General features: G+C 46.7%; 1 protein-coding gene across 3 annotated transcripts in view; it reads left to right on the top strand.

Moving 5' to 3' along the window:
* ALG10 (DIE2/ALG10 family) overlaps positions 1-23,576 on the top strand; it is a 45,373-nt gene that overhangs the window by 12,712 nt on the left and 9,085 nt on the right. For 2 of the 3 annotated variants that reach the window (XM_086807391.1, XM_086807392.1), the window contains 5 exons: positions 5,063-5,151; positions 5,293-5,626; positions 6,038-6,290; positions 6,613-6,750; positions 6,844-7,051. In XM_086807391.1, coding sequence (XP_086663517.1) covers positions 5,063-5,151; positions 5,293-5,626; positions 6,038-6,290; positions 6,613-6,750; positions 6,844-7,051 — 1,022 coding nt within the window. Of the gene's footprint in view, positions 1-5,051; positions 5,152-5,292; positions 5,627-6,037; positions 6,291-6,612; positions 6,751-6,843; positions 7,052-23,576 lie in introns of all 3 variants that reach the window. The other variant, XM_086807393.1, reaches the window with a different exon arrangement.

The following is a 23,576-nucleotide window of genomic DNA, read 5'->3' on the forward strand; positions in this document are numbered from 1 at the left end:
AAAATAGTAACTCTCCTAAATTTTAGGAGTGGTCCTTTGTATTCTAGGATAATCCCCCATTCCCAAAGTTTGTACCTTCCAAATATTTAGACATCCTGGAGTCCACCAGCCTCCTTTCATACTGGGAAATGTCCAGGCTGGTGACATCCTCCCCAACTTCTTAAAAGTTGTCCGCAACTTTAAGCTTCAAGATATAATCATGTCCCATCGAGTGGGCGAGACGAGACAGTCTAAAAAATCCAATATAACTGAAGAATCCATGTCCCAAAGAAAGCGGTGAGACTAAATAAGTCTCCATAATAGCAATATTAAAATCATGTCCCAAATAAATGGGCGAGACAAAAGTCCCATAAGTCCAGATATCGTAATCATGTCCCAAGTAAATGGGCGAGACAAATCAGTCCCATAAGTCAAGATATCATAATCCATGTCCCAAGTAAATGGGCGAGACAAAATAAGTCTCTTGCCAACAAGGCATCGGTCCACATGACCCTTGGCATAGACATAAGTCCCGTGCCAACCAGGCGTCATGTCCACTTTACCACTTGCACTCCGTGTTGGTATTCTGACCACACACCTTGGATGAGAGGTGGGCTCAAGTAACAAGATAAAATAATCACTCGCAGGCATAGATAATCTGGTGTTCCATAAGTATTTCTGCTACACATAGGTTATAGGCATTTCGGCCACCAACTCACACTACCCTCTCAAGTGCCCATGTTCCCTTCCATCTGCTCTCTATTGTTCCACCCACACATGGTAAAAACAATCTTCAAGAGAGCACGTAGGACAAGAGAACACTACACACGGCATGTGCTGCTCGACACTACCCTCTGAAGTGCCCATGTTCCCTTCCATCTGCTCTCTATCGTTCCACCTTCACATGGTAGAAACAATCTTCAAGAGAGCACGTAGGACGAGAACACTACACAGGGTATGTGAACCATGAGTTCCATAAGTCCAATGCATCCCAAATAAAGGAGCCAAAAAGAATAATCCATTCCAGTAAAAGGGAGTCATAAACATAATCCATAAACCTGAGGATGGATCCAAATCCCTAGAAAAGAAGTCCAGGAATCCATAGACCTGTATACCATAACTCTTATATACCATAACTCTTACCACATACTCCGTGCTAACCACACACCTTGGAGCAGAGGTAGACTTTTATCCAAAAAAGCATCATATCCATGAGATATCCAAATGTTTCTTCTCTATAAACTGGGACAGATTCGTCCATAGAAATTGCTTGTGAAACCCAATATCTATATAAATCTTGTCCAAGAAAGAAATCTCCATAGATATAATCCATCCCAATAAAGGGAGCCATAAACAATGTTTCCCTGAAACCATCTCAAGGCAAACAACACCACCTTTCTCCTTGCATGGCTATACAAGGGTTAGTGAACATCAAAAACACTTCATAGTAAATAGCCAAAGCACCAACTTTGCAAACTCAAAGTATACTTAGCTTTTCTTTGCCAGGTTGGTCATGAAGCCAAAAGAAATATTTCGTTACCATACCCTTAAGATATCCTGAGATATATCTCCGTATAGCTTGCCTGTAAGCTTGATAATATAATCCACAATATCCATATGGAAAGAGTGCTAAACGTGTGCACATAAAGCCAACTCCATACTTCCAAGATAAAATTTTGTGAATTCATAAATCCTTAGATCAACAAGCTGTCTATTGCTCATGCCCATGCTCTTTCTTCATAAGCTATGAAGTGGCTGGCCATGCCTAATAGCAATGATGGTAAGTGTGGTCCCCATTTGAGATCTTTTCTCTTCCTTATTGATAGAAGGAAGCCTCTGCTTCCAAGAAAGCCTATGCTCTGATACCAATGTAACTCGCGGCGGGTGCCCGGGGGACTAGGGTCTTTGACACACTTGTTGATACCATTAATGCATATTAAAACACTTAAACATGGTCACAACCTTAACACATATCCATCATCACTTTGCATAAAACATAAAAGCTGGACAAAACATTCACAAATGTTGAAAATGGAGCTTGCACGTGTGACACCACATAGAGGCCGGAATGGGCCGACCCCCCCCTTGGAGTATTTTATCACCCAAGGAGAATAATATCATGTAGAAGCTTTGAGGTCCTTACACTCCCCACGGGAGATGCCGGATCATCCATACACAAATGCCATAACACAGCCCAACATGAGGCAATTGAGCCGGAACATAGGCTGGAGAAATGCCGAGCCAACAACATAATCCATATACCTCCGTGTGGGTACTGATTCTTCCCCAAAAACCACGGGTCTTCATGCAATAGAGTTGGTACAACAAGTACAACTCTCCATTCAGTCGGTACAGTGGTTGGTACAGCAGGTACAGTGGTTGGTATAGTCGGTACGGTGGCTGGTACAGCAGGTACAACAAGTACAAATGTTGGTACATCATGTGCAGTGAGTAGGTACAGTGGCTGGTAGAGCAAGTACAGAAGTTGGTACATCCGGTATAATGGGTGGTTCAGCAAGTACAACAAGTACAAGGATTGGTACAGTTAGTACAATGGCTGGTACAACAGGTACAAAGGCTGGTACAAGTACAATGGCTAGAAATCATAATAAATGATTAAATACCCTTGCCTTCAGTATTTCTTCGCGATGGAAGCCTCAAAAATAGTCCCCAAAAGCCGATATTCTTCATGGGCAGCCTTCAAGAGAGAGAGAAAGAGAGTAGCCATCATTAGGGCAGCCTGTAAACAGTGGTAGAGGCTAGTGTGCAGCAAGAGAGCCTCTATTAATGAAGAGAGAGGGCTCCAATTTATATATTTGGGCCTCCCATGAGCTAAAATGGCAAGAGAAGGCTACAATGACAAGTGGAGAGCCACACAATAACTGAAGTGACAAGTGTGAGGCCACTTGTCTCACTTTGATCCACTTTCTAACAAGTGTCAGGCCACTTGTCTCACTTTGGTCCACTTTCTTGCCACATGTCCCAATCTAAGAGATGGGTCCTTCCATAAACTTTATCTCTAAAAATATCCCAACTGGTAGACATTCTGTCATAGGCACTTTGCCAACTCTTGGTATCTGCTCAATTCCAGATGTAATGACGCAAACAGAATTTCCATCGGAGTTGGGCCAAAAATAGCAACTCTCCTAAATTTTAGGAGTGTGGTCCTTTGTATTCTAGGATAATCCCCCATTCCCAAAGTTTGTACCTTCCAAATATTTAGACATCCTGGAGTCCACCAGACTCCTTTCATACTAGGAAATGTCCAGGCTGGTGACAGCAACCTTGGAGTCTGACTCCATTCCCTCCTGTGTAGAAGAGTCGTAGATCCTTCGTACTCTGCAGATACCGCAAGATCCGCAATCCTGCGTCCCAATGAGACTTCAATGGTGTCTGCATAAAAGAGCTCAACAGCCCCACGGAGGAGAAGCTCAAGTCCAATCTGGTGTTCAGCAACCAAATCAATGAACCAACCAGCTTCTGATATTGCGAGGCATCAACTGGCTCACAAGGATCATTAACAACTTTGTATTTGGGTCCATCGACGAAGTAATAGGCTCACAGTTCCCCATCCCAAAGGCCTCAAGCAACTCATGAACATACCGTTGCTAAGAGACGAAAAACCCCCTCTGGGTCTGCCAGATCTCCAATCCCAAAAAGAAGTGGAGTAAGCCTAGGTCGGTCATCTCAAACTCCTTTGACAAGGCAGTCTTTGTCACGCCAATGTGCTCCACATGACCGCCGGTGAGAATGAGATCATCCACATAAACGATGATAATCGTAACCATGCCGCGTTCCCGAAAGAGATATAAGTTGGGATCTGCAACCGATGTCTGAAAACTAGTCCGAACAAAGAAGGAATCAATCTTCTGATTCCAAGCCCTGGGAGCTTGTTTAAGACCATACAAGGCCTTACGTAACCTGTAAACCATTCCTTCTGATTCTGGAACAGCAAAGCCTGGAGGCTGCTCAACATACACCTCCTCCTGCAGGTCACCATTAAAGAACACTGATTTTACATCCATTTGATACACACAGGCCACCTCTGAGAAGAAGCAACACCAGTCGGCCAGCTGTACACAGTTGGCCAGCATACATGGGAGGTCGGGGACCAGAAGGAGCAGTCGGCCAGCATCCAGGACACCCTGACCAGCAGTCGGCCAGTGTCTGGATCAGCCAGGAGCCACAGAATTGCCTCCCACACTTGGCAAAAATGGGGAAAAATATGGAGAGTGGGGAAAAATGAGAAAACACCTGATACGGGCGGGCACACCCACAACAGAGGCCCTGGTGTCTCAGTAAAGACAAGAGATGACTTCTAACACATGATACTTCCCTCCTTTCTAAAATACTCCATATCTGGACTTGGAAATACCTAAGTTTATAAGTATTTTTTTAAAACACCGTATTTTATCGTACGATAAGAAATTTTTTTCATATCGTACCGTATTTTCCTGTACGGTATCGTAGAAACCAAATTTTGGTTTTATAAAAGTGGTCCTTGCATGTGCATTGATTGGCTGTAAAACAAGGGAATATTCTTTTGTTTTTCTTTTGATTAGACATTAAAACCAAATGGTGCCACCTAAAGGCTTGCTTTGTTGGTCATTCTAGAGCTTGTCATTCCAGTGCCCACATGAAAACATGCAAAGAGAAAATATTTTTTCCAATATATATATATATATATATATGTGTGTGTGTGTGTGTGTGTGTGTGTGTGTGTGTGTGTGTGTGTGGTTATGGAATATATGCTATTTAGTCACAGTGTGTGTCCATGGGTGTAGACTAGTGGGGTATCGAATGGAGGTTCATAGCATGGTATTCGAAGACCTTTTCCACCAGGTTACATGCCCGTGGACTTCAAAATATAAATTAAACCCATGATCCCCCCCCCTCCCCCCCCCCCCCAAAAAAAAAAAAGAAAAAAGAAAAAGAAAAAGAAAAAATCAAGGGGTTTGACTTATAATTTGTGCATTGTTTCCTTTAGAGATTCACATACGATTTTAAAAACATGATTGCACACAATTTCAACAAAGCGTTCATGATGAGGGGCCTTGATATATTGCTAAAAGTATGCCTGCAGGATGAAATTTTTCACATTCCTCAAACTCAGCAATACTGCAAAGGGAACTTCAAAAGCTGGGATCCTATGATTACTACTCCCCCTGGACTGTGAGTGTAAATTCACATTTTTTTTCAACATTTTTATACAGCTTCCTCCATAATTTTCTGGTATTGAGCTCTGCCTTCTTCACAAACTAAGTTTCAAACCTTTTATTTAAAGAATGTGTTGTTGGCCCTTAATATTTGCAGGTATCTTGTATCTTATCTTTATGCCTCAGCTCTGCGCTTTGGGTTGGAAGCCCTAGAAGGGGCATTCTTTTGGCCAGATTTGTGCTCTCCACTTGTTCTCAGATCCATCAATATTATATTCTCTATCATATGCGCTGTCTTATTTCAAGAGATTTCCTTGCATCTCGAGCCAAGCAGTGGTGCCAAAGTTGCGTCTTTGAAGGCCTTTGCAATGGCGTGCTATCCGTTACACTGGTTCTTTGTTTTCCTGTTCTATACTGATGTCGGGTCTACCACTGCTGTAATGGCTATGTATTTAGCTTGCCTAAAGCAAGCATATTGGACCAGTGGCTTGGTGAGTAATTTTCACCTCCTCTCTTCTTTATTTTTTTCCTTTTTTGTGGGTGATTTTTTACCCTTTATTTCACCTGGAGAGGTCTGAATTTGATGAGAAGAGAAGTCCTAATCTGTTTTATATAATTTTCTAGGTAGCATTTTGATGAGAAAAGAAGTCCTAATCTGTTTTATATAATTTTCTAGGTAGCATTTTGATTTTATTAAGTTTTATAATGTGCATGTAACTAATTAATTGTACTCTTGGGTCAGTAGGCTCTTGCTTGAGTGGTTATCATATTAGCTTTCAGGCTGCCTAGCAGAGGGCGTGAGTTCAAACCCTAATACCTAATGCTCGTGTGCTTAATTTTTTTTAAAAAAAGGCACTCTTCAATATTCTCTAAGGATATATGAAAAATGTGTGTTTTTGCAGCTTGGATTTGTGGCAATTTTGTTTAGACAAACAAATGTCGTTTGGACCTTTTTTGTGGCATGTGTCGGGATAATCGACTTTCTCTATAAGCAAAGTTGTGGTATATCAAGTCCACCGGCGGCAAGCAGCGGTTGGCCTTCTAATATATTGCACCAAAAGACCTGCAGACCACATTCAAACCACAAATTTGCTGGGTCAAATGGTACCAATCATGCTCACAATACTCAAATGCATAAAGACACAGACGAAGAGGGTAAGTGCAGGTGGAAAAAATCTTTAAATGTTTAGGCCAATAGGTTTCACTTGGTACATGTAAGGAATGCTATCTGCTCCATGACCCCTTGAGAACTACCCTTGCAAACAAGAGTATTTTCTCATACACTAGATTTATACCCTCATTAACCACTAGGTTTTTGTACATAAAAGCCCTCTGATCCATCTAGTATAACCTCAGAAAATCCATGTTGTGCACCCATGTGTTACATGAGATGAGTTAAACTACCTTGGTTAAGGCCATCTTTTTGAACTTACATAGATCTTGTCATGACTATGCTTTTGAGATCTTCCTTTTACAGGCCTTGTTGAAGAGATTCTATTCATGTTACACCAGGCTTGGCAGAAACGCTGTGCTTTGATCCAGCGATTTCTCCCATTGATGCTACCGATCATATCATTTTTTGTTTTCGTGGTCTACAATGGTAGCATTGTGCTAGGTAATTATTAGCTCGTGTTTCTAAATGTCTTGGAACATCTAACTTGGGTGTGATATGCTTCATTGCACTGACATTCTTCATTCTTGCTTATAGGTGCAAAGAAAGCGCATAAGGCATCTCCTCATTTTGCCCAGGTTCTGTATTTTGGCGTAGCTGCAGTGTTTGCAATGGCACCTGTTCATTTGGATTTCTGTTTGATTAGAGAAAACTTTCAAAAATCAGCAAGAGTAATGCAAAGAGGATTATTCAGCTACTTTGTTGCTGGTCTCATTGGAGCACTTGCATGTGTTCATTTTTTCAGGTATTTTTTCTATGTTGATGATTTCTCTAAGAAAGATTACATTTTTTTCATGCTGACAAACTGATTGTTTTTGCTTCCATAAGTGACTAGACATGTCAATGATTGACATGCATAATTCACCAGCATAGTCACGTAGAATGGAAATGGAAAAGGCTAATGTCTGCACAGTGGAAACCAACCACATCTTACAGTAGGACATGGAAATAGCTAGTCTCTATCATTGTATGGCATAGATGAAAAGAAAAGATGAAAAAATTAATAAGGAAAAAAGTTGAGAGGGAGAGAGGAGAAAATTGGAATTTGGGGTAGATCATATTTCGGAGGAGATTGTGTGGAAATTAGTGGGAGATAGCTTATGAGGAGATTAATAACAGGAATTGGAATTGGAAACAGCACGCTTGAGAAACGGTGCTTCTGCATTTTTGGCCTCACAATGAAGCAAACCCACAAAAACACAATCAAACATGATGATCGAACTCATGGTGAAGGCAACATTAGCACTGAGCAATGTTGATTAAATTAAACACACAATGGTAAGCATAAGCAAGGCAGTATGATGAGAATGAGAGAGTGTACTTACACTAGATGAGTGCCTCATTATATAGGCTGAGTACAAGAGTGATTAGGTCAAGCTAATTAAGCTTAACTGATAATAAAGCTCCATGATTCTCTCCCATGCTTCGCTCCGTGATTCTAGCCTCTATACGCTCCTCCACTATTCTAGGTGCAAAAGTCAACAACAGATTTGGCCACATTGAATGCTGTCTGGCTCCTCCTACAACTCAGGGATTCTTCCATGTTTACTGGCATCTTGAGATCTTTACTGCTTCATTTTTACATGGCTTTATTACCTTAGAACCTAATACACTTAGTCCCCTGATATTTTGGTGTTTTATTTCAACAGTTTCCTTTCTCTCTAATCTCTCTCTCTTAAGTTTAGATTCTCTCTCTCTCTCTGATCCTCACTACTCAGAGATCATTGCCCCAACAACCCTCCTCTCAGCTTACCATCACCAGTTTTTTCTAGCCTAGAGGGGTGGATAGGGAGGCACCAGAGCCCACCATAGTGGATAAGGGAGCCTATGCTACAGTGCCCCCTTGCAGCAGGCCATGGGAGTCACATCACATCGGGCACGCACACTCCAGAGAGCTAGATGCCCTCGTCCCGTGGGACCTTGACCACCCCTAGCTCATCAGCCCCGGATTCAGGAGATTCTGGCTTGCTATCGAGCAGCCTCATCCTCACAGAAGACTATCGGCATCTCTAGCCTTCTTGTATCACCCATGATGAACATCCTCAGCTTTTTCCAGCCTAGAGGGGTGGATAGGGAGGCACCAGAGCCCACCATAGTGGATAAGGGGGCCTATGCCACAGTGCCCCCTCACAGCAGGCCAGGGGAGTCACATCATATCCAGAGAGCTAGATGCCCCCGTCCCGTGGGACCTTGACCACCCCTAGCTCATCAGCCCCGGATTCAGGAGATCCTGGCTCACTATCGAGCAGCCTCATCCTCATAGCAGACTATCCACATCTCTAGCCGTCTTGTATCACCCATGATGAACATCCTGGATGGGCCTTTGCCTGACATACATGGTTGATTTACTGTTTTTATTCAGCTCTCCCATTTCCCATCACTTATTGTACCCTATACCTGGCATAGTAGGATCTAGATTTTTCATCTTGCATAATCTCAGAGTTTGACATCTTAGCTTTCAATTTTCAGTTTTAGTTTACTGCTGCTTTTTCTTATTTCATCCATGACGAGATTTCATGGACACTATGTTCACATCATTTTGGTCTCATAGACCCTTCGGGTCTTTTGAAGATGTTACTATAACTTCCTCTCTCTCTCTCTCTCTCTCTCTCTCTCTCTCTTTCCCTCTCTCTCTCTCTCGATCAAGTTTTGACTCTCAGCTAGAGGATTAAGCCTTGAAAATGAATCTTAAGCAATGGAGCTCAAATACTTGTGAATGCCAAAGGGAGAATGAGATGACCCAAGCTGAATATTGGTGGCAACAAGTGGACATTTTGACCAAGTATGATAGTAAAAAAGGGGTGCTAAGAGGTTGAAATGCTGGTATTGTGGACTTGAGAGGGGTGGGGCTCTTGACCGAGTAAAAGCACCTTTCAAACTGCATGGCATCCTCAAGGAAAGCACAAGTACATGCAACCATAGTTCATAACATACGTTTAGCAAACGCATACGCATTCGGGTATGTAAGAATGTTTCGAGTATGTTTTAGTCCCGGGCCGAGTAACATACGTGACCAATATAATACCTCATAGAAAGGACGAGATTCAGACAAATAGATACAAATATACATTGTAAGATCTTGTGCTACCACTCTCAGTCTCCCCTGTAGCTCCCGTCTGAATAGAACTGCTACTTCTACTCGAGGTAGCTCTCTCTCTGGGCTCTGATGTGTCTCTGTCAGAAGTATGATGTCTCTCCCCACCATAACATGCTCCAGTCGTCCAGGCTGCACCCATAGTGAACCATTACAGTTCCATACTGCCATGTGTATCTCTGTCAATGGCCTAGTCTGTGTCCCATAGGCCCCAAACTGCTAATCCATGGGCCGGCCATCAATGATGACCCGACAATCTCGATAGAAGGCCTTCTTGCCTTCTCTCCTCGCGTGTAAGACTCGTGGCATGCAAGCTCTCCTATGCTCAAGCTGCATCCTCGTGACATCATCATCCAAGAAAATAGTCGCTCCCTCTAAACCTCGTAGTATGACCCTCTTCCTCATGAAGGTGACTCTCTCCGTCTCTCCTGCAAACTGTAGGATGAGGGCTCGCTTGCGTGTTGAGTCTTTCCCAGCTCTCCATGCTTTGGTGAAGGGGAGAGGGTCCTCTTCCCTGTAGCCGAGCTTCATGCATAGAAGCTGTCCATCTTTCTCGGGAGTGGAGTCGGGTGTCTCAGCTATACCTGTGACTCGAATGTTGAGGCGGTGGGCATGCCTCATCTTCTTCTCCTCAATGGTGGTGTGAATGATTTGGTGTTCTTCCCTTTGAGTCTCCTCCCTCACTTCTTTACGGATGTTCTTCACCACGTCAACCCATCCTGACTGCTTGGCTTCGAGTTTTCCCTCCATGTCCTTTGTGATCTCCTTGGAGATCTCTTCTTTGATGGCCGTGAGAGTGTTGTCATTGATCTCCCCTTCTTCCTTCTCAGTATTCTTGATGGCTACCAGTCCCACTTTCAATGCACTCACCTCCTCCTTGAGTGCCGTGTTCTCTTGTTCAAGGTCCGTGACCCGTGCTTCGAGAGCCATGATGTGCCGGTGTAGTTTGTTCTCCACCTCATTGAGGTTGGAGTGGGATGTCTTCTTGTTCTCCTTGATTAGTGCCTTCATTGCCGTCTCGAGGGCCTCAAGTATCTCTTGGAGACTCGGGGCCATTCCTCTTGAGCAAGGGTGGGTGGGTGGGTGGGTGGGGAAAGGAGCAAGGATGGGAGCCTAGCAAAGAGGGAGGCGGGCCAGCATAGCGAGGCGGTGGCGAACAGTGAAGCGAATCAGCAAGGCGGAATCACAGGGCCTACTGGAGAGGAAGGCGGGCCAGCATAGCGGGCGGCGGCGAACGAATTAGCGAGGCGGAATCGGTGAACAGTCAGCAAGGCAGCGAAGCGAATCGGCGAACACTCAGCACGGCAGCGAGAGAAAGAAAGAAAGAAAGAATATAAGGCAAGAGAAAGAAAGAGAGAGAAATAGAGTAGCCATCATTAGGGCAGTCTATAACGGTGGTAGAGGCTAGTGTGCAGCAAGAGAGCCTCCATTAATGAAGAGAGAGGGCTCCAATTTATAGATTTGGGCCTCCCATGAGCTAAAATGGCAAGAGAAGGCTACAATGACAAGTGGAGAGCCACACAATAGCTGAAGTGACAAGTGTGAGGCCACTTGTCTCACTTTGATCCACTTTCTAACAAGTGTCAGGCCAGTTGTCTCACTTTGGTCCACTTTCTTGCCACATGTCCCAATCTAAGAGATGGGTCCTTCCATAAACTTTATCTCTAAAAATATCCCAATTGGTAGACATTCTGTCATAGGCACTTTGCCAACTCTTGGTATCGGCTCAATTCCAGATGTAATGACGCGAATAGAATTTCCATCGGAGTCGGGCCAAAAATAGCAACTCTTAAATTTTAGGAGTGTGGTCCTTTGTATTCTAGGATAATCCCCCATTCCCAAAGCTTGTACTTTCCAAATATTTAGACATCCTAGAGTCCACCAGACCTCTTTCATATTGGGAAATGTCCAGGCTGGTGACAGGCTCTTTGCATGTGTGTGGCATGTGTGTGGATCCTCAATCGGGGTACGTGGGCGAGGCTCTCTCATCGTGCGCCATGCAATGGCTGCATCTCTGCTCATGAGTACGTGGTATATATCCCAGTACTGTGCCTCATGTGCACGCCTCTTACAGCGTGTGAGGGTCCTCATCTGTCGGCACGCCCGTCTCTGTGTAATGGTCCCCAGTGCTCTCTGGGCATGGAGGTGTCTATATAGAGTGTGGTCCTTTGTATTCTAGGATAATCCCCCATTCCCAAAGCTTGTACTTTTCAAATATTTAGACATCCTAGAGTCCACCAGACCTCTTTCATATTGGGAAATGTCCAGGCTGGTGACAGGCTCTTTGCATATGTGTGGCATGTGTGTGGATCCTCAATCGGGGTACGTGGGCGAGGCTCTCTCATCGTGCGCCATGCAATGGCTGCATCTCTGCTCATGAGTACGTGGTATGTATCCTAGTACTGTGCCTCATGTGCACGCCTCTTACAGTGTGTGAGGGTCCTCATCTGTCGGCACGCCCGTCTCTGTGTAATGGTCCCCAGTGCTCTTTGGGCATGGAGGTGTCTATATAGCTCTCTACACTCATCATCATACCACCGATTGTAGGGCATGCTCCCAGATCTATCTGTGTGTGCAATGTGTGTATGATGGGGGAAGCTGCGGTGGCGGCCGTATGTAGTAGAGATGACAGCTGGGTGGTGAGTGTGTCTAGAGGTGACAGGAGATCCATCTAGAGTAGCCCGTCATATACATGATGCTCATATATGTCTACCAAGTCATGGGTGAAGTAGAAAGTTGTATGCGATGCCTGTGTGGCCTGTGTGGGTGTTGGTGTGGAGCTCGCCAGTGACAATAAGAGGTACGTGTGATCCGCACCAATAGGACAGGGGTAGTCCACTGTGCTACCTCCCCCTGATCGTGGAAAGCATGTCAGTGCTCATGAATCCTACCACTGTCTTATCATGTTATAAATAACGAGATGGTGTCGCGCTCCCAGCTCAAGTAAGTGATGACCATATCTGGTGTTATCCGGCCCCATGTCCTCTGACACCCTGCAAGCTCCCGTGTCCTCCACCTCTAGTGTGTGCATCACCTCGGGGTGCTCCAAATCATAAATGTCGCACTGTCGGCTCTGTGTCCGTGCATTGAAGTCCCCCATAAGGAGGACTTCCCCCAAGTTGGAGTAGTGTATGATCTCATCTGAAAGGGCTGCATATGGTGACTCTCCCAATGGCCTTGTGTCCTCCTTCTCCCCTCTACTCTCCTCCTCTGTTGTGCATGGCATATCTCGATCCTCTAGGAGAGAAGTAGCATAGAGCAATGTATCTGCTGAGAGCTGCAGTCTAATCCACATGTATCTAGCCTCCTTGTCACGTGCTACCACCTATAGGCGCTCTTGTAGCTCTCGCTTGAAGAGTATCGCTATAGCTCCAGATTCTCTCGATGTGCTCTGCTGTGTGGTCCCCTTGTATGTAAACTCCCATTGATAGCCCTCTACTTTGGGTAGCCCCCTCTCTCGGCTCCGGTGCATCTCTGTAAGTAGTATGATGTCCCGTCCCTCCATGACGTCCTCCATCCTCCCAGGATGTGTCCAAAGTGCTCCATTGCAGTTCCGAATTGCTGTGTGTATCTGTGAATCTGGATTCTCCATAGCCGATGTCCCATAGGCCGCCTGGCGCTAATCGGTGGCCTTGCCATTGATGATGACACGGCCATTGCGATAGAATGCTCTCTTGCTCTCTTTTCGGGCCTGTAGGACTCTTGGCATGCATGTTTTCCTGTGTTCTATCTGCATCCTTGTAAGGTCGTCATCCAAATAGATGGGATCTACTTGTAATCCTCGTAGAATCACCCTCTTCCTCATCAAGGTGACCCTCTCCGTCTCTCCTGCAAACTGTAGGATGAGGGCTCGCTTGCGTGTTGAGTCTTTCCCGGCTCTCCATGCTTTGGTGAAGGGGAGAGGGTCCTCTTCTCTGTAGCCGAGCTTCGTGCATAGAAGCTTTCCATCTCTCTCGGGAGTGGAGTCGGGTGTCTTGGCTATACCTGTGACTCGAATGTTGAGGCGGCGGGCCTGCCTCATCTTCTCCTACTCAATGGTGGTGTCAATGATTTGGTGTTCTTCCCTTTGAGTCTCCTCCCTCACTTCTTTACGGATGTTCTTCTTCATGACTTCAACTCATCTTGACTGCTTGGCTTCGAGTTTTCCCTCCATGTCCTTTGTGATCTCCTTGGATATCTCTTCTTTGATGGCCGTGAGAGTGTTGTCATTGATCTCCCCTTGTTCCTTCTCGGTGTTCTTGACGGCTACCAGTTCCACTTTCAATGCACTCACCTCCTCCTTGAGTGCCGTGTTCTCTTGTTCAAGGTCCCTGACCTGTGCTTCGAGGGCCATGATGTGCCGGTGTAATTTGTTCTCCACCTCATTGAGGTTGGAATCGGATGTCTTCTTGTTCTCCTTGATTAGTGCCTTCATTGCCGTCTCGAGGGCCTCGAGCTTCTGTTGGAGACTTGGAGCCATTCCTCAAGGTTACTTTGCAGCGCTTCCCAGAGAGAGAGAGAGAGAGAGAGAGAGAGAGAGAGAGAGAGAGAGGATTATGTTGCTGCCTTGGGGGCTTGAAAGAGAGATTATGTTGTTGCCTTGGGGCGTGAGCAAGGGTGGGTGGACAAATGGAGGCGGAGAGCCAGGTGCGCTCAGCACGTGGCTGGCACAAATGGAGGCGGAGGAGAGCCAAGTGTGTTTGCACGTGGGTGGCGCGGGCAAGGAAAGCGTGGGTGGGAAAAGGGAGGCGGAGGGAAGCCAGGTGCATGCAGCGTGTGGGTGGTGGGGGGAGGGCAAGGTCATAGTCACAAGAAACGTTTCGAGGTTTTGAAGGTTTTTTTTCAGAAGGTTTCGTCCATCACTAAAAAAACCGAAGGTTTTTTGAGAACATATATATATGTGTGTGTGTGTGTGTGTGTGTGTGTGTGTGTAATATGTATATAGATAGAAATACATGTGTATTGTGACTATGTAATATGTATATAGATAGAAATACATGTGCATTTTGAATCGTGATGAAAGGGAGGTAGTAGAAGGAGAATAAGAGGGTAGAGGAGAGGAAGTGCGAGGAGGGAGGGAGGAGAAGAGGGGAAGGAAGGAGAGGAGAAGAAGAGGACATGGTAAGAGGAGAAGAAGAGAAAAGGGGAGGAGGTGAAAAAAAATTGTAATATGTATATAGATAGAAATACATGTGTATTGTGAATCGTGATGAAAGGGAGGTGGTAGAAGGAGAATAAGAGGGTAGAGGAGAGGTAGTGGGAGGAGGGAGCGAGGAGAAGAGGGGAAGGAAGGAGAGGACATGGTAAGTGGAGAAGAAGAGAAAAGGGGAGGAGGTGAAAAAAAAAGGAGAAGAAGTGGAAGAAGAAGATTGGAAGGAGAAGAAGAGGAGAAGAGAAGGAGATGGAGAAGAAGAGAAGACAACGGAGGATGGAAGAGGAGACAAGAAGGAAGAGAGGAGATGGAAGGTGAAGAGGGGGAGATGGAAGCAAAACAACAAAAAAAAACCCAAAAAAACAACGAAAAACGAAACTTCAAATTTGAGGTTTTGAGGTTTTTTAGAGAAAGGAGGAGAGGAGTTGCAAATTGATGAGGAGGATATGAAAGAAAAATTTTTAAAAGCAATTGTTTTTCGAAAAAAACGAAACAAAAAATTTGGGCGAAACTTGACCAGGCATAAGTTTCGTAGGTTTCGTAGAAACGTTTCGCCACGAAACGTTTCAGAGGTTTCTTTTGGACGAAACACGTTTTTTTGTGACTATGGGCAAGGTTGAGTAGGAAAAGAAAGGTGGAGGGGAGCTAGGTGCGTGCAGCGTGTGGGTGGAGGATTGTGGTGCAACCAAAACATGGCCGGGTGCACGCTGATAAAGTTGCTCAATGTGGAAGCAAAACATAGGAGAGAGGAAGAGCAATGGAGAGAGAGAGACATCAGACAATGAACATCATGTTATGTAGCAAGAGGCTTTTACAATGGCAATATCAACTAGCATATGGTGTAGAACATGTGCCTGTCAAATAGGTTAGATGGATGAACAAGTGAATAGAGGAGGCTCCTTTATATAGTGATAGAAGGGAGCTGGCCGATTGCTTATAGGAGCTAACCGATTGCCCACGACCAACTAAAAAGGAAAAAAAACAGGATAAAAGCCATAAATAGGCATTCCCGAAAATACATTGAGATGCAGAATTTCTAACCCCTCCCCCTTGCAGCTCATAGTGTGCAAGAGTTTGAAGAAGATAAGCTGATGAAGATGCAACCATGGACACTGCGGTACCGGATACACCTCGAAAAGTGCACCCGCCAACCTGTTTCCTTGAAACAAAATGCCACCACGAATAGCAAGGAACTTTGCTTGGCTCCGAATTTCCACACAAGTGTGCAGTGAACTCCAAGAATAAAATGATGAGCTATTGGACACACCGCACCCATAATCCCTAATAGTGGACTATAAACACATCGCGTCCCAAAAAACGTCGAACAATGAACTTAGAACACATCGCGTCCCAAAAAACGTCGAACAATGAACTTAGAACACATCGAGTCCATAATCTCTACTACACCAAGCAATAGGTGTGGAACACATCCAGTTTATAGCTCCAAAATGAACTTGTCTCGCTAGATGTTTTTAATGCTTGGAACTCTGGCTCACGGTTCCCACGCACCAGAAATGGAGCTACTAATAGCCCCCTCTCCCGCCCACAAGCCTCCTCTGGCTAGAAGCACATGGGAGAAAACTATATGTATAACTATAGAAGTTGACCATCCAGGTCCTCCCTGGCTTGTGCAACCTTGGGGACACTAGAAGTATCAGAGTCATCATCATGTATATGATCATTGCCCGTCTTTGAAAACTTGGTCGTGGCCTGGGTTGTACCTTTGGTCTTGCAATCCTTGGCCAAATGACCCTGTTTTCCAGAAGAGTAGCAGTGACACCATTGCACTATAGCAAGTGACTGATCTTGTCCACTAAGGGGGAACCTTACTTGCTCTTGAGAAACAAGGATAGATGCCTACTCCAAGAGGGAACCCATATTCATGGCAATAGTACACCTTTGCAAGCAAGCCTTTGTGCCACTGGTGATGTGAACACTCCACAACCAATCTCCAACACTTCTCCAACTGAATGAGGTACGAGGAAATAGCAGCCCCCTCTCAAAACTGATGGACAGTAGCAAACACTCCTCGAAAACTTGCTAGAACACACCCACAAAGGAGGTAGATCAATCGAAGAAGAGGCAGGCTGAAGATGCCACAAGTTTTTGGCGCTCCACACGTGAAGAAGAGGACCACCAACTGCTGTCCAGAGATCTGCTCCAAACGCCAACACCGCGAAAGCACAGGACCGACAGTCCCCTCTCAAGCGAAGGAAAGGCTGAAACACCATGAGCAAGAGAACCTCCATTGCTTCCCAGCGCTGAACACAACCCACGCACCACCAGCAACAGCATCGACTGACGGAGAAGATAGCCTTAGGAGAAGATAACGTAGCCCCAAACAGGGCACCAAAGCTGAAGCACAGCACCCCCTGAAGAAAAATGAGAATTGGCCTATGAGACAACCATGTACAATGTGGTATCTCTGAGTATCAGATGGTGCTTACTGCACAATACAACAACTGGAAGAAAACTGAAAGAAAACTACTACTGTGAGGTCGGGATGTATGTACATATACAAGGATGGAGCACTACTGGGGTAAATGCACAACTATATGCCAGGGTGATACAACGATGCTCAATGCAGGCATGCTGCTAGTCAGCTCCATCCTATGGTGAGAGGGGGGTGTAATATGTCATACACGTCAGCGCCAGTTGTAATGAGAGAGAGAGAGAGAGAGAGAGAGAGAGCGAGAGCGAGAGCGAGAGAGAGAGAGAGAGAGCGAGAGAGAGAGAGCGAGAGAGAGAGAAAGCTGTATTAACGTCTACTACAGGCCGAACTCGACTTATGAGACAAATCAATGTACAACTGTCAATGTCTTTTGGATGTCCAGAAAAAAAAGGACAAAATGAACATGAAATAAACTATGAAAGTACTGAGCTTGTGGGGGGGTGTGATGGATGGAGCACTACTGCTAGAGGCTCAGTATGCAACCTATATGCGTAGGGTATACCAGAATGCAATGCAGATTTGTCTAGCTCCAACTAGTACCATAATGGGGGTGTAATATGTGATACATAGGCGATGGCGAGGCAAAAATACCTCGGAGCATGATCTCTGGGTGTGAGTGTAAGTGAGCTAGCCGCTCCTGGATATGGTGCTGATGTCGAGCCCATATCTGTGTGATCTCCCTCTGATGTGTCTGGGAGTCAGGTAGCTTGGTGCTCTCGGTCTCCGTCTAGTTCGGAGGTCCGCAGGAATGGCGATGCGTTTCTGTTATTGAAATGCACATACAATTAGAAATTAGAACTAAGTGGAAACAAGAAAGATGCACATTGTACAGTGTACTATGTAAACTGTAGTTAAGGGTAGTGAATTACCAGCGTGGGAGCACAATTTCCATACTTCTCCCACCATGAGACAGGCTGTAGCTGAGTCTCTCGAAGCTTTGCAGTCTCTCGACCAAAGCTCCCTGTCTGGTTGCGAAAGGCCAAGAGATCATCCTCTATACATTTTAGCATGTGCACATTACTAGATGTCAAGTTCCTCATGTATGTCATGAAGCCTTCTTCTAGCTCCTCGTTCTCGTATTGCTCCTCATCTCGCCACAAAGGATGCAATACATGTGCTACTGCATGAATCGGCCTGTGAAACCAATCCCATCGCCGATTCCACACAGCCTTGATTTCATCAACCCTTTAGAGATCAAACCATAAGATAAAAAAGGACAAAAAACAAGAGTCAATTATAAAAGGCCTAGAGTACTGCCCTCCATGTCTGTAATGCGTAACACTGTGTAGATGGGGTTGAGAGTTTTGATCAACCCCTCAACCTCTACCCACCACTCCTCTCTCATGACATCATGCACAAAAGCTCTTGCCTTGGGGCTCTCTCTCTCATCCCACTCTAGCCATTCATTTGAGTAGACAGTGCGTACCAACTCTCTGCGGACTCGCAGGAGTCTCTCAAGCACAATGAACATGTATGCAAATCTGGTGGCTGCGGGCTGCAATAGCTCAAGAGTGCTGTAGGCACGATACATGCTCAAGACTTTTGGCCTCTTCTTCACAAACTTCACCATGCTTCGTGTGGTGCAAAAGATGGCTTCAACCCATTGTATTTGACCTATGTCCTCAATCAATAAGTCGAGGCTATGTGATGCACAAGGGGTCCACACAATGGCTGGAAATTCATCCTCTAGCATAGAGCCCATAGACTTACAATTACTTCCATTATCTGTCACCACCTGCACAACATTCTCAGGCCCAACTTGCACTATAGCCTCCCTTATATGTGTCCAAATAAATGCACCTGTAACTGTGAGACCTGGGAGGGAGGCATCAATGGCTTTCAAAAACATAGTGCCTTTGCAGCATGACACCAAAACATTGTATACATTTCTCCTGCGTACATCTGACCACCCATCACACAATACAGTGCAGCCATACTTTTTCCATGCTCTCTTTCGCCGGCATTTTGCGCCTTCTTTTCGCCGCCTGTTTGGAGCAGCTCTACCCATCTACCTTGCCCTCTACTCCTCTACCTCCACATCAGCCCTCTACCACGCCCTCTACCTCTCTACTTGGGGCCTCCACCTTTGCCATCTAAGCTCTACCAAGCAAGAAGGAGTCACACCTTGCTCGCAGCCTGCAGGACCAGAAAAACAGCCTCCACTTCTTGAATCTCTCCGAGTCTTCCGACCTCGAACCGCACAAGTAAGTTAAGTAACATGGCTCGGACTCCGGATCCTTTTTGGCAGCATGTGGAGCAAGTGGGGGGTTATGCAGGATCTGGTGGCTCCAGGAAATGGAGATGTAAATATTGTGGGCTTTATTCAATAGGGTTAATAATGGGACAAGTCCATGTATAAAAGAGGGGACTTGGACCATGGTTGTAACTTTTGATGATCATGTCACCCGTGTGAAGGACCATCTTGCTCATGTTCCAAACAAAGATGTAGGGCCATGCCCCTCTGTTCCTCTAGATGTTCGGAAAAGCCTTGAAATGTGGAGGCGAAAGCGTTTGGCCATTCCCGAAGAGGAAGTATCTACAGCAATGGGTGGTCAAGAGCATGAAGCTGGTTCAAGTCAAGCAGCAACAGCAAAGAGGGCCAGAGGCAGAGACACAGGATCAGATTTCTCCTCTACCTCAGTGTTGGGTGTGCATGCAAGGAGGACTCCTTTGCCAGGTGATGTATCACATTCACAAGACACCCCTCCAATAAATACTGTACAAAGGGCTAGCATCCAAGCAGGATTTCAAAAGCAAGCAATTGCAGAGGCAACTAGGGAGCTCACCCGGATGTTCATACGGTGTGCCATTCCCTTTCATGTGGCCAAGACAAATCAATGGAGGAAGACCATGAGGGCCATCAACCGCATTGGATGCGAGTGGGATGGCCCTACATCTGAGGCTCTGCGGACACGAGAGCTAAAGCAGGAAAAATCATGCATAGAAGTGCAGCTAGAGCCCTTGAAGGAAACAACCCTGGAAAAAATAACAACTTGGAAACGCCGTTTCCGTTTCTGGAAACGTTTCCGAAACGTTGGGCCAGAAACGGCGTTTCTGGAAACTATGGCACTGACAGGGGGTGTGGGTGTGGGTGGTAAGGTGGGGCATGAGATCGTGAAAGAAAGGAATGCATGGTTAGCTAGTATGGGGGGAGGAGGGATGGTGAAGTTTGGGATGTGTGGTATAAAAGCGGGAGACTCCATGAGGTAATCCACCGTATTAGTGCCTCCCCCACGCGGAAAAGATGTAAGGCTGTCTGGCTGCGGCCATCTGGACAGTCCATTAGATATAACCAGCTCATGCATAGCCCCCATCTCCAAGGAGTGCCTACCATATGGTGTTGCATTCCCCATATCCTCGTTGGCCCTCTGGAGGCCCATCTCAGGCAAGTCAATTTCTGACAACATAATGGCATCTCCCTGGAAGTCATATGTCTGCACTTGTTCCCCTTTTGTCCGTGCATTAAAGTCTCCTGATAGGAGGACCTCTCCTTGTTGGGAGAATTCTGCAATGTCTGCAAATAATGGCGCATATGGAGTCTCCCTTTTCTCTGTCAACCTGCATGCATATGCTGATTTCTCTGGTGGGAAGTAGCACACTGCAATATGCATCACTCTCAAGCCAGGCCTGGCTAATGGCATCCACATATAGCGAGCCTCCTCATCGTGTCTAACCATTGTGAGCATGTCTCTCAAATGAGGGAGAAACAAGCATGCCACTCCTCCCCAACCATGCACCCCCCCCCCCCCCCCCCCGGTGGTGCGTGTTTGTCTTTTGAAATCTGACTCCCATGTGTAACCCTCCACTTTGGGTAGCCCTCTCTGAGGGCTTTGATGCATTTCTGTGTAGAAGATAATATCCCTACCTGTGTAAGTCTGTTCTTTTGAAATCTGACTCCCATGTGTCGCCCTCCACTTTGGGTAGCCCTCTCTGAGGGCTTTGATGCATTTTTGTGTAGAAGATAATATCCCTACCTGTGTAAGTCTCTAGGAAGCCTCCTGTGTCTGACCATAGAGTTCCATTGCAATTCCATACTCCCATCCTCAATGCATCTGTGGTCTCATAGACCCCCCACCGTCATGTGAGGCGTTTATCCGTGATGATGACTTGGTCATCACAATAAACGACCCATTTTCATGCCTTGTGGGCTTCCATAACCTGAACCATCTTGGCTTTCATGTGTTCCACCTGGTGGGGGGGAGGTCATCTCCAAGGTATATTTTGGTGGTTCGGAGGGTGGCCCTCTTCTTCAAGAAAGCCAAATGGGACTCCGTATCTTTGAACTTGAGGAGGAGAGGCCTCTCCCTCGTCAAGTCCTTCCTAGCTCACCAAGCATCTACAAAAGGGTGGTAGTGAGGCCCATTTGTCTGCATAAAGTCTCACTCTCCTCTTTTGGTGAGTTGCCCGCTTGCAAGCCTGTTACTCGCACATGTAGAGCCCTAGATTGGCGACACTTCTCTTCTTCATGCGTGGCCGTCATGATGCATGTGGCATTCGGGGTGTGGACTGTTTTTTGCTTTTTTCACAACCTCAACCCATTTGGAGGTTTCTCCAACCTCTTCTTTGGTTGCTTCCATGTCTTTTCGGAGGCCTAGCCTGCATGCTCCTCCCGGATGCTGATTTGGTCTCTTGAATCTCTTCTGTGATTGCCTTCTTAGCCTTCAATAGTTCCGTCTCGAGTTTGGCATTGGCGTCTCGCAACTGAGCAATCTCTAGAGCAAGGGCTTCTTGTGTAGCTAGCTCTCCTTCTTCTTTGCCATACTTGTGCATCTCTTCGATCTTGTTCGCTGTCTTCAAGAGGGAGCTCCATTTTCACAATCACCCTGTTGAAGCTATGGTCAAGGACACGGGAGAAGACGAGAGATGGCCCGATGCACAATTGGGTAAGGGCAGGAGTGGCTTTTGGTTGAGGGTTCAATTGGCGGGGACAGACAGAAGGGTGGATGCCAGGCGGAAACGGAGGAGGTACACGAAGCAAGCAGTACATAGAGTGGCGTGGGTACAGGCGGGGGAGAGGTACGCGAAGAGGGGAATACACAGAGTGGCGTGCGAAGCGGGTACGTTGTGCGTCCAGGCGAGGCAGACAGAAGGGTGGATGCCAGGCAGAAACGGAGGAGGTATGCAAAGCGAGCAATACACAGTGATGCGGGTACAGGTGGGGCAGAGGTACGCGAAGAGGGGAAGAGACAGAGTGGCGCATGAAGTGGATACACTGTGCGTACAGGTGGGAGGCGGAAATAGAGGAGGTACGCGAAGTGGGCAATACACAGAGTGACGCGGGTAGAGAGAGAGAGAGAGAGAGAAAGCGGTGGATTGCTTCTGGTAATTGTGTGTTTTGTACTGCATGCTTGGAAACATGCCTACATCTGTTCATTTCATGTCCGGTGGCAAAGAAGGTGTGGAATTTCCTTTCTCGCGTATGGACTCCGTTGACAAATAGGCCTCTAAAGGTTAAAGACTGGATTTCTTGCAAGATTCTGAATGGGCCAGATAACCTAGAACATTCAATTTTCTTTCATTTTTTCAGGTGGATAGGTTTTCGGCATATCTGGTTAACTAGGAATGCCTTCATATTTGATGCAAAAGTTGGTATTACAGCTCACATAGGTCGTATAAAAGGGCTACTATTGTGGCAAGTCTCCTCATATGGTGGGAGAGGTTTGGATATTTTTAGCACGCCTCGCTGAAGCTCCCGCCTCCCCTCTCCCTGCTCGCGTTTCTGCACTTCGCCTGTCGGCCCCCCCGCCTGCTCGCCCCCCCGTCTTCCCCTCGCTCCTCCCCCCCTTCGCCTTCCCTGCATTGCCCGCCGCCTGTCCTTTTAGCCCCCCCCCCCCCCCCCCTTTTTGTTCCGCCTGCTGCCGCCGCCTTGCTCTGCTCGCCTTCCTCTCCTCGCGCCTCCCCCCCTCGTCTTCGCGCCCCCCTCCCCTCTGCATCGCCTCATCCCCCCCCTCCGCCAGCTCGCTTCCTCCCATCCCTCTTGCGCGCAGCCCCCACCTTCCCCCTTTTTTTGGGTTTTTTTCCTTTTTTCTCCTTCGCCTTCTCCCACCCCCCCCCCTCCTTCCTTTTTCTTGCTTCCGCCCCCCCTTGGGGTTTTGTTTTCCTTTTTCGCTCCGTATCCCGCCTCTCTGTGTGCAACTCGGTTCCAGCAGGATCCCGCCTTCGCCTCACCTTCGCCGCAGCTTCAGACTCTGATGGAGGCTCCTCCCGCCCCGCCTCAGAGGGACTCATCCGCAGCCCCCTCGCCCGCCCCTGAGGTCACCCCCATCAGGCTTTCTCTTTCGCCGGAAGAGGAAGCGAGCCTCACCGCAGAGGTGGAACGCCTCCAGGCTCATTCCACCATCTGCCGTATAGTCGGCACTCGCCCCAGCAGAGGGGAGATCAGGGATCTTCTTCAGGCCCGCCTTCTTGCAGATGTGGGCAAGATCCTGGATGTACAGCTCCTGGGCCGGGGACATTATCAGATCGAGTTCGAGGCCGCCCAGAGCGTTGCCAAGGTCCTTGCCATGAGTCCCCTTGACATCAGGGGTGCTCGGGCTTTCTTCAGACCTTGGCAGCATGGATTTGACCCAGCAGCGGCGGAGCAGGGAGAGCGC

The sequence above is a fragment of the Cibotium barometz genome, chromosome 13 (genome assembly GCF_041138505.1).
Source record: "Cibotium barometz isolate CiBa-2024 chromosome 13, ASM4113850v1, whole genome shotgun sequence".
In the NCBI taxonomy this organism is placed as follows: Eukaryota; Viridiplantae; Streptophyta; class Polypodiopsida; order Cyatheales; family Cibotiaceae; genus Cibotium; species Cibotium barometz.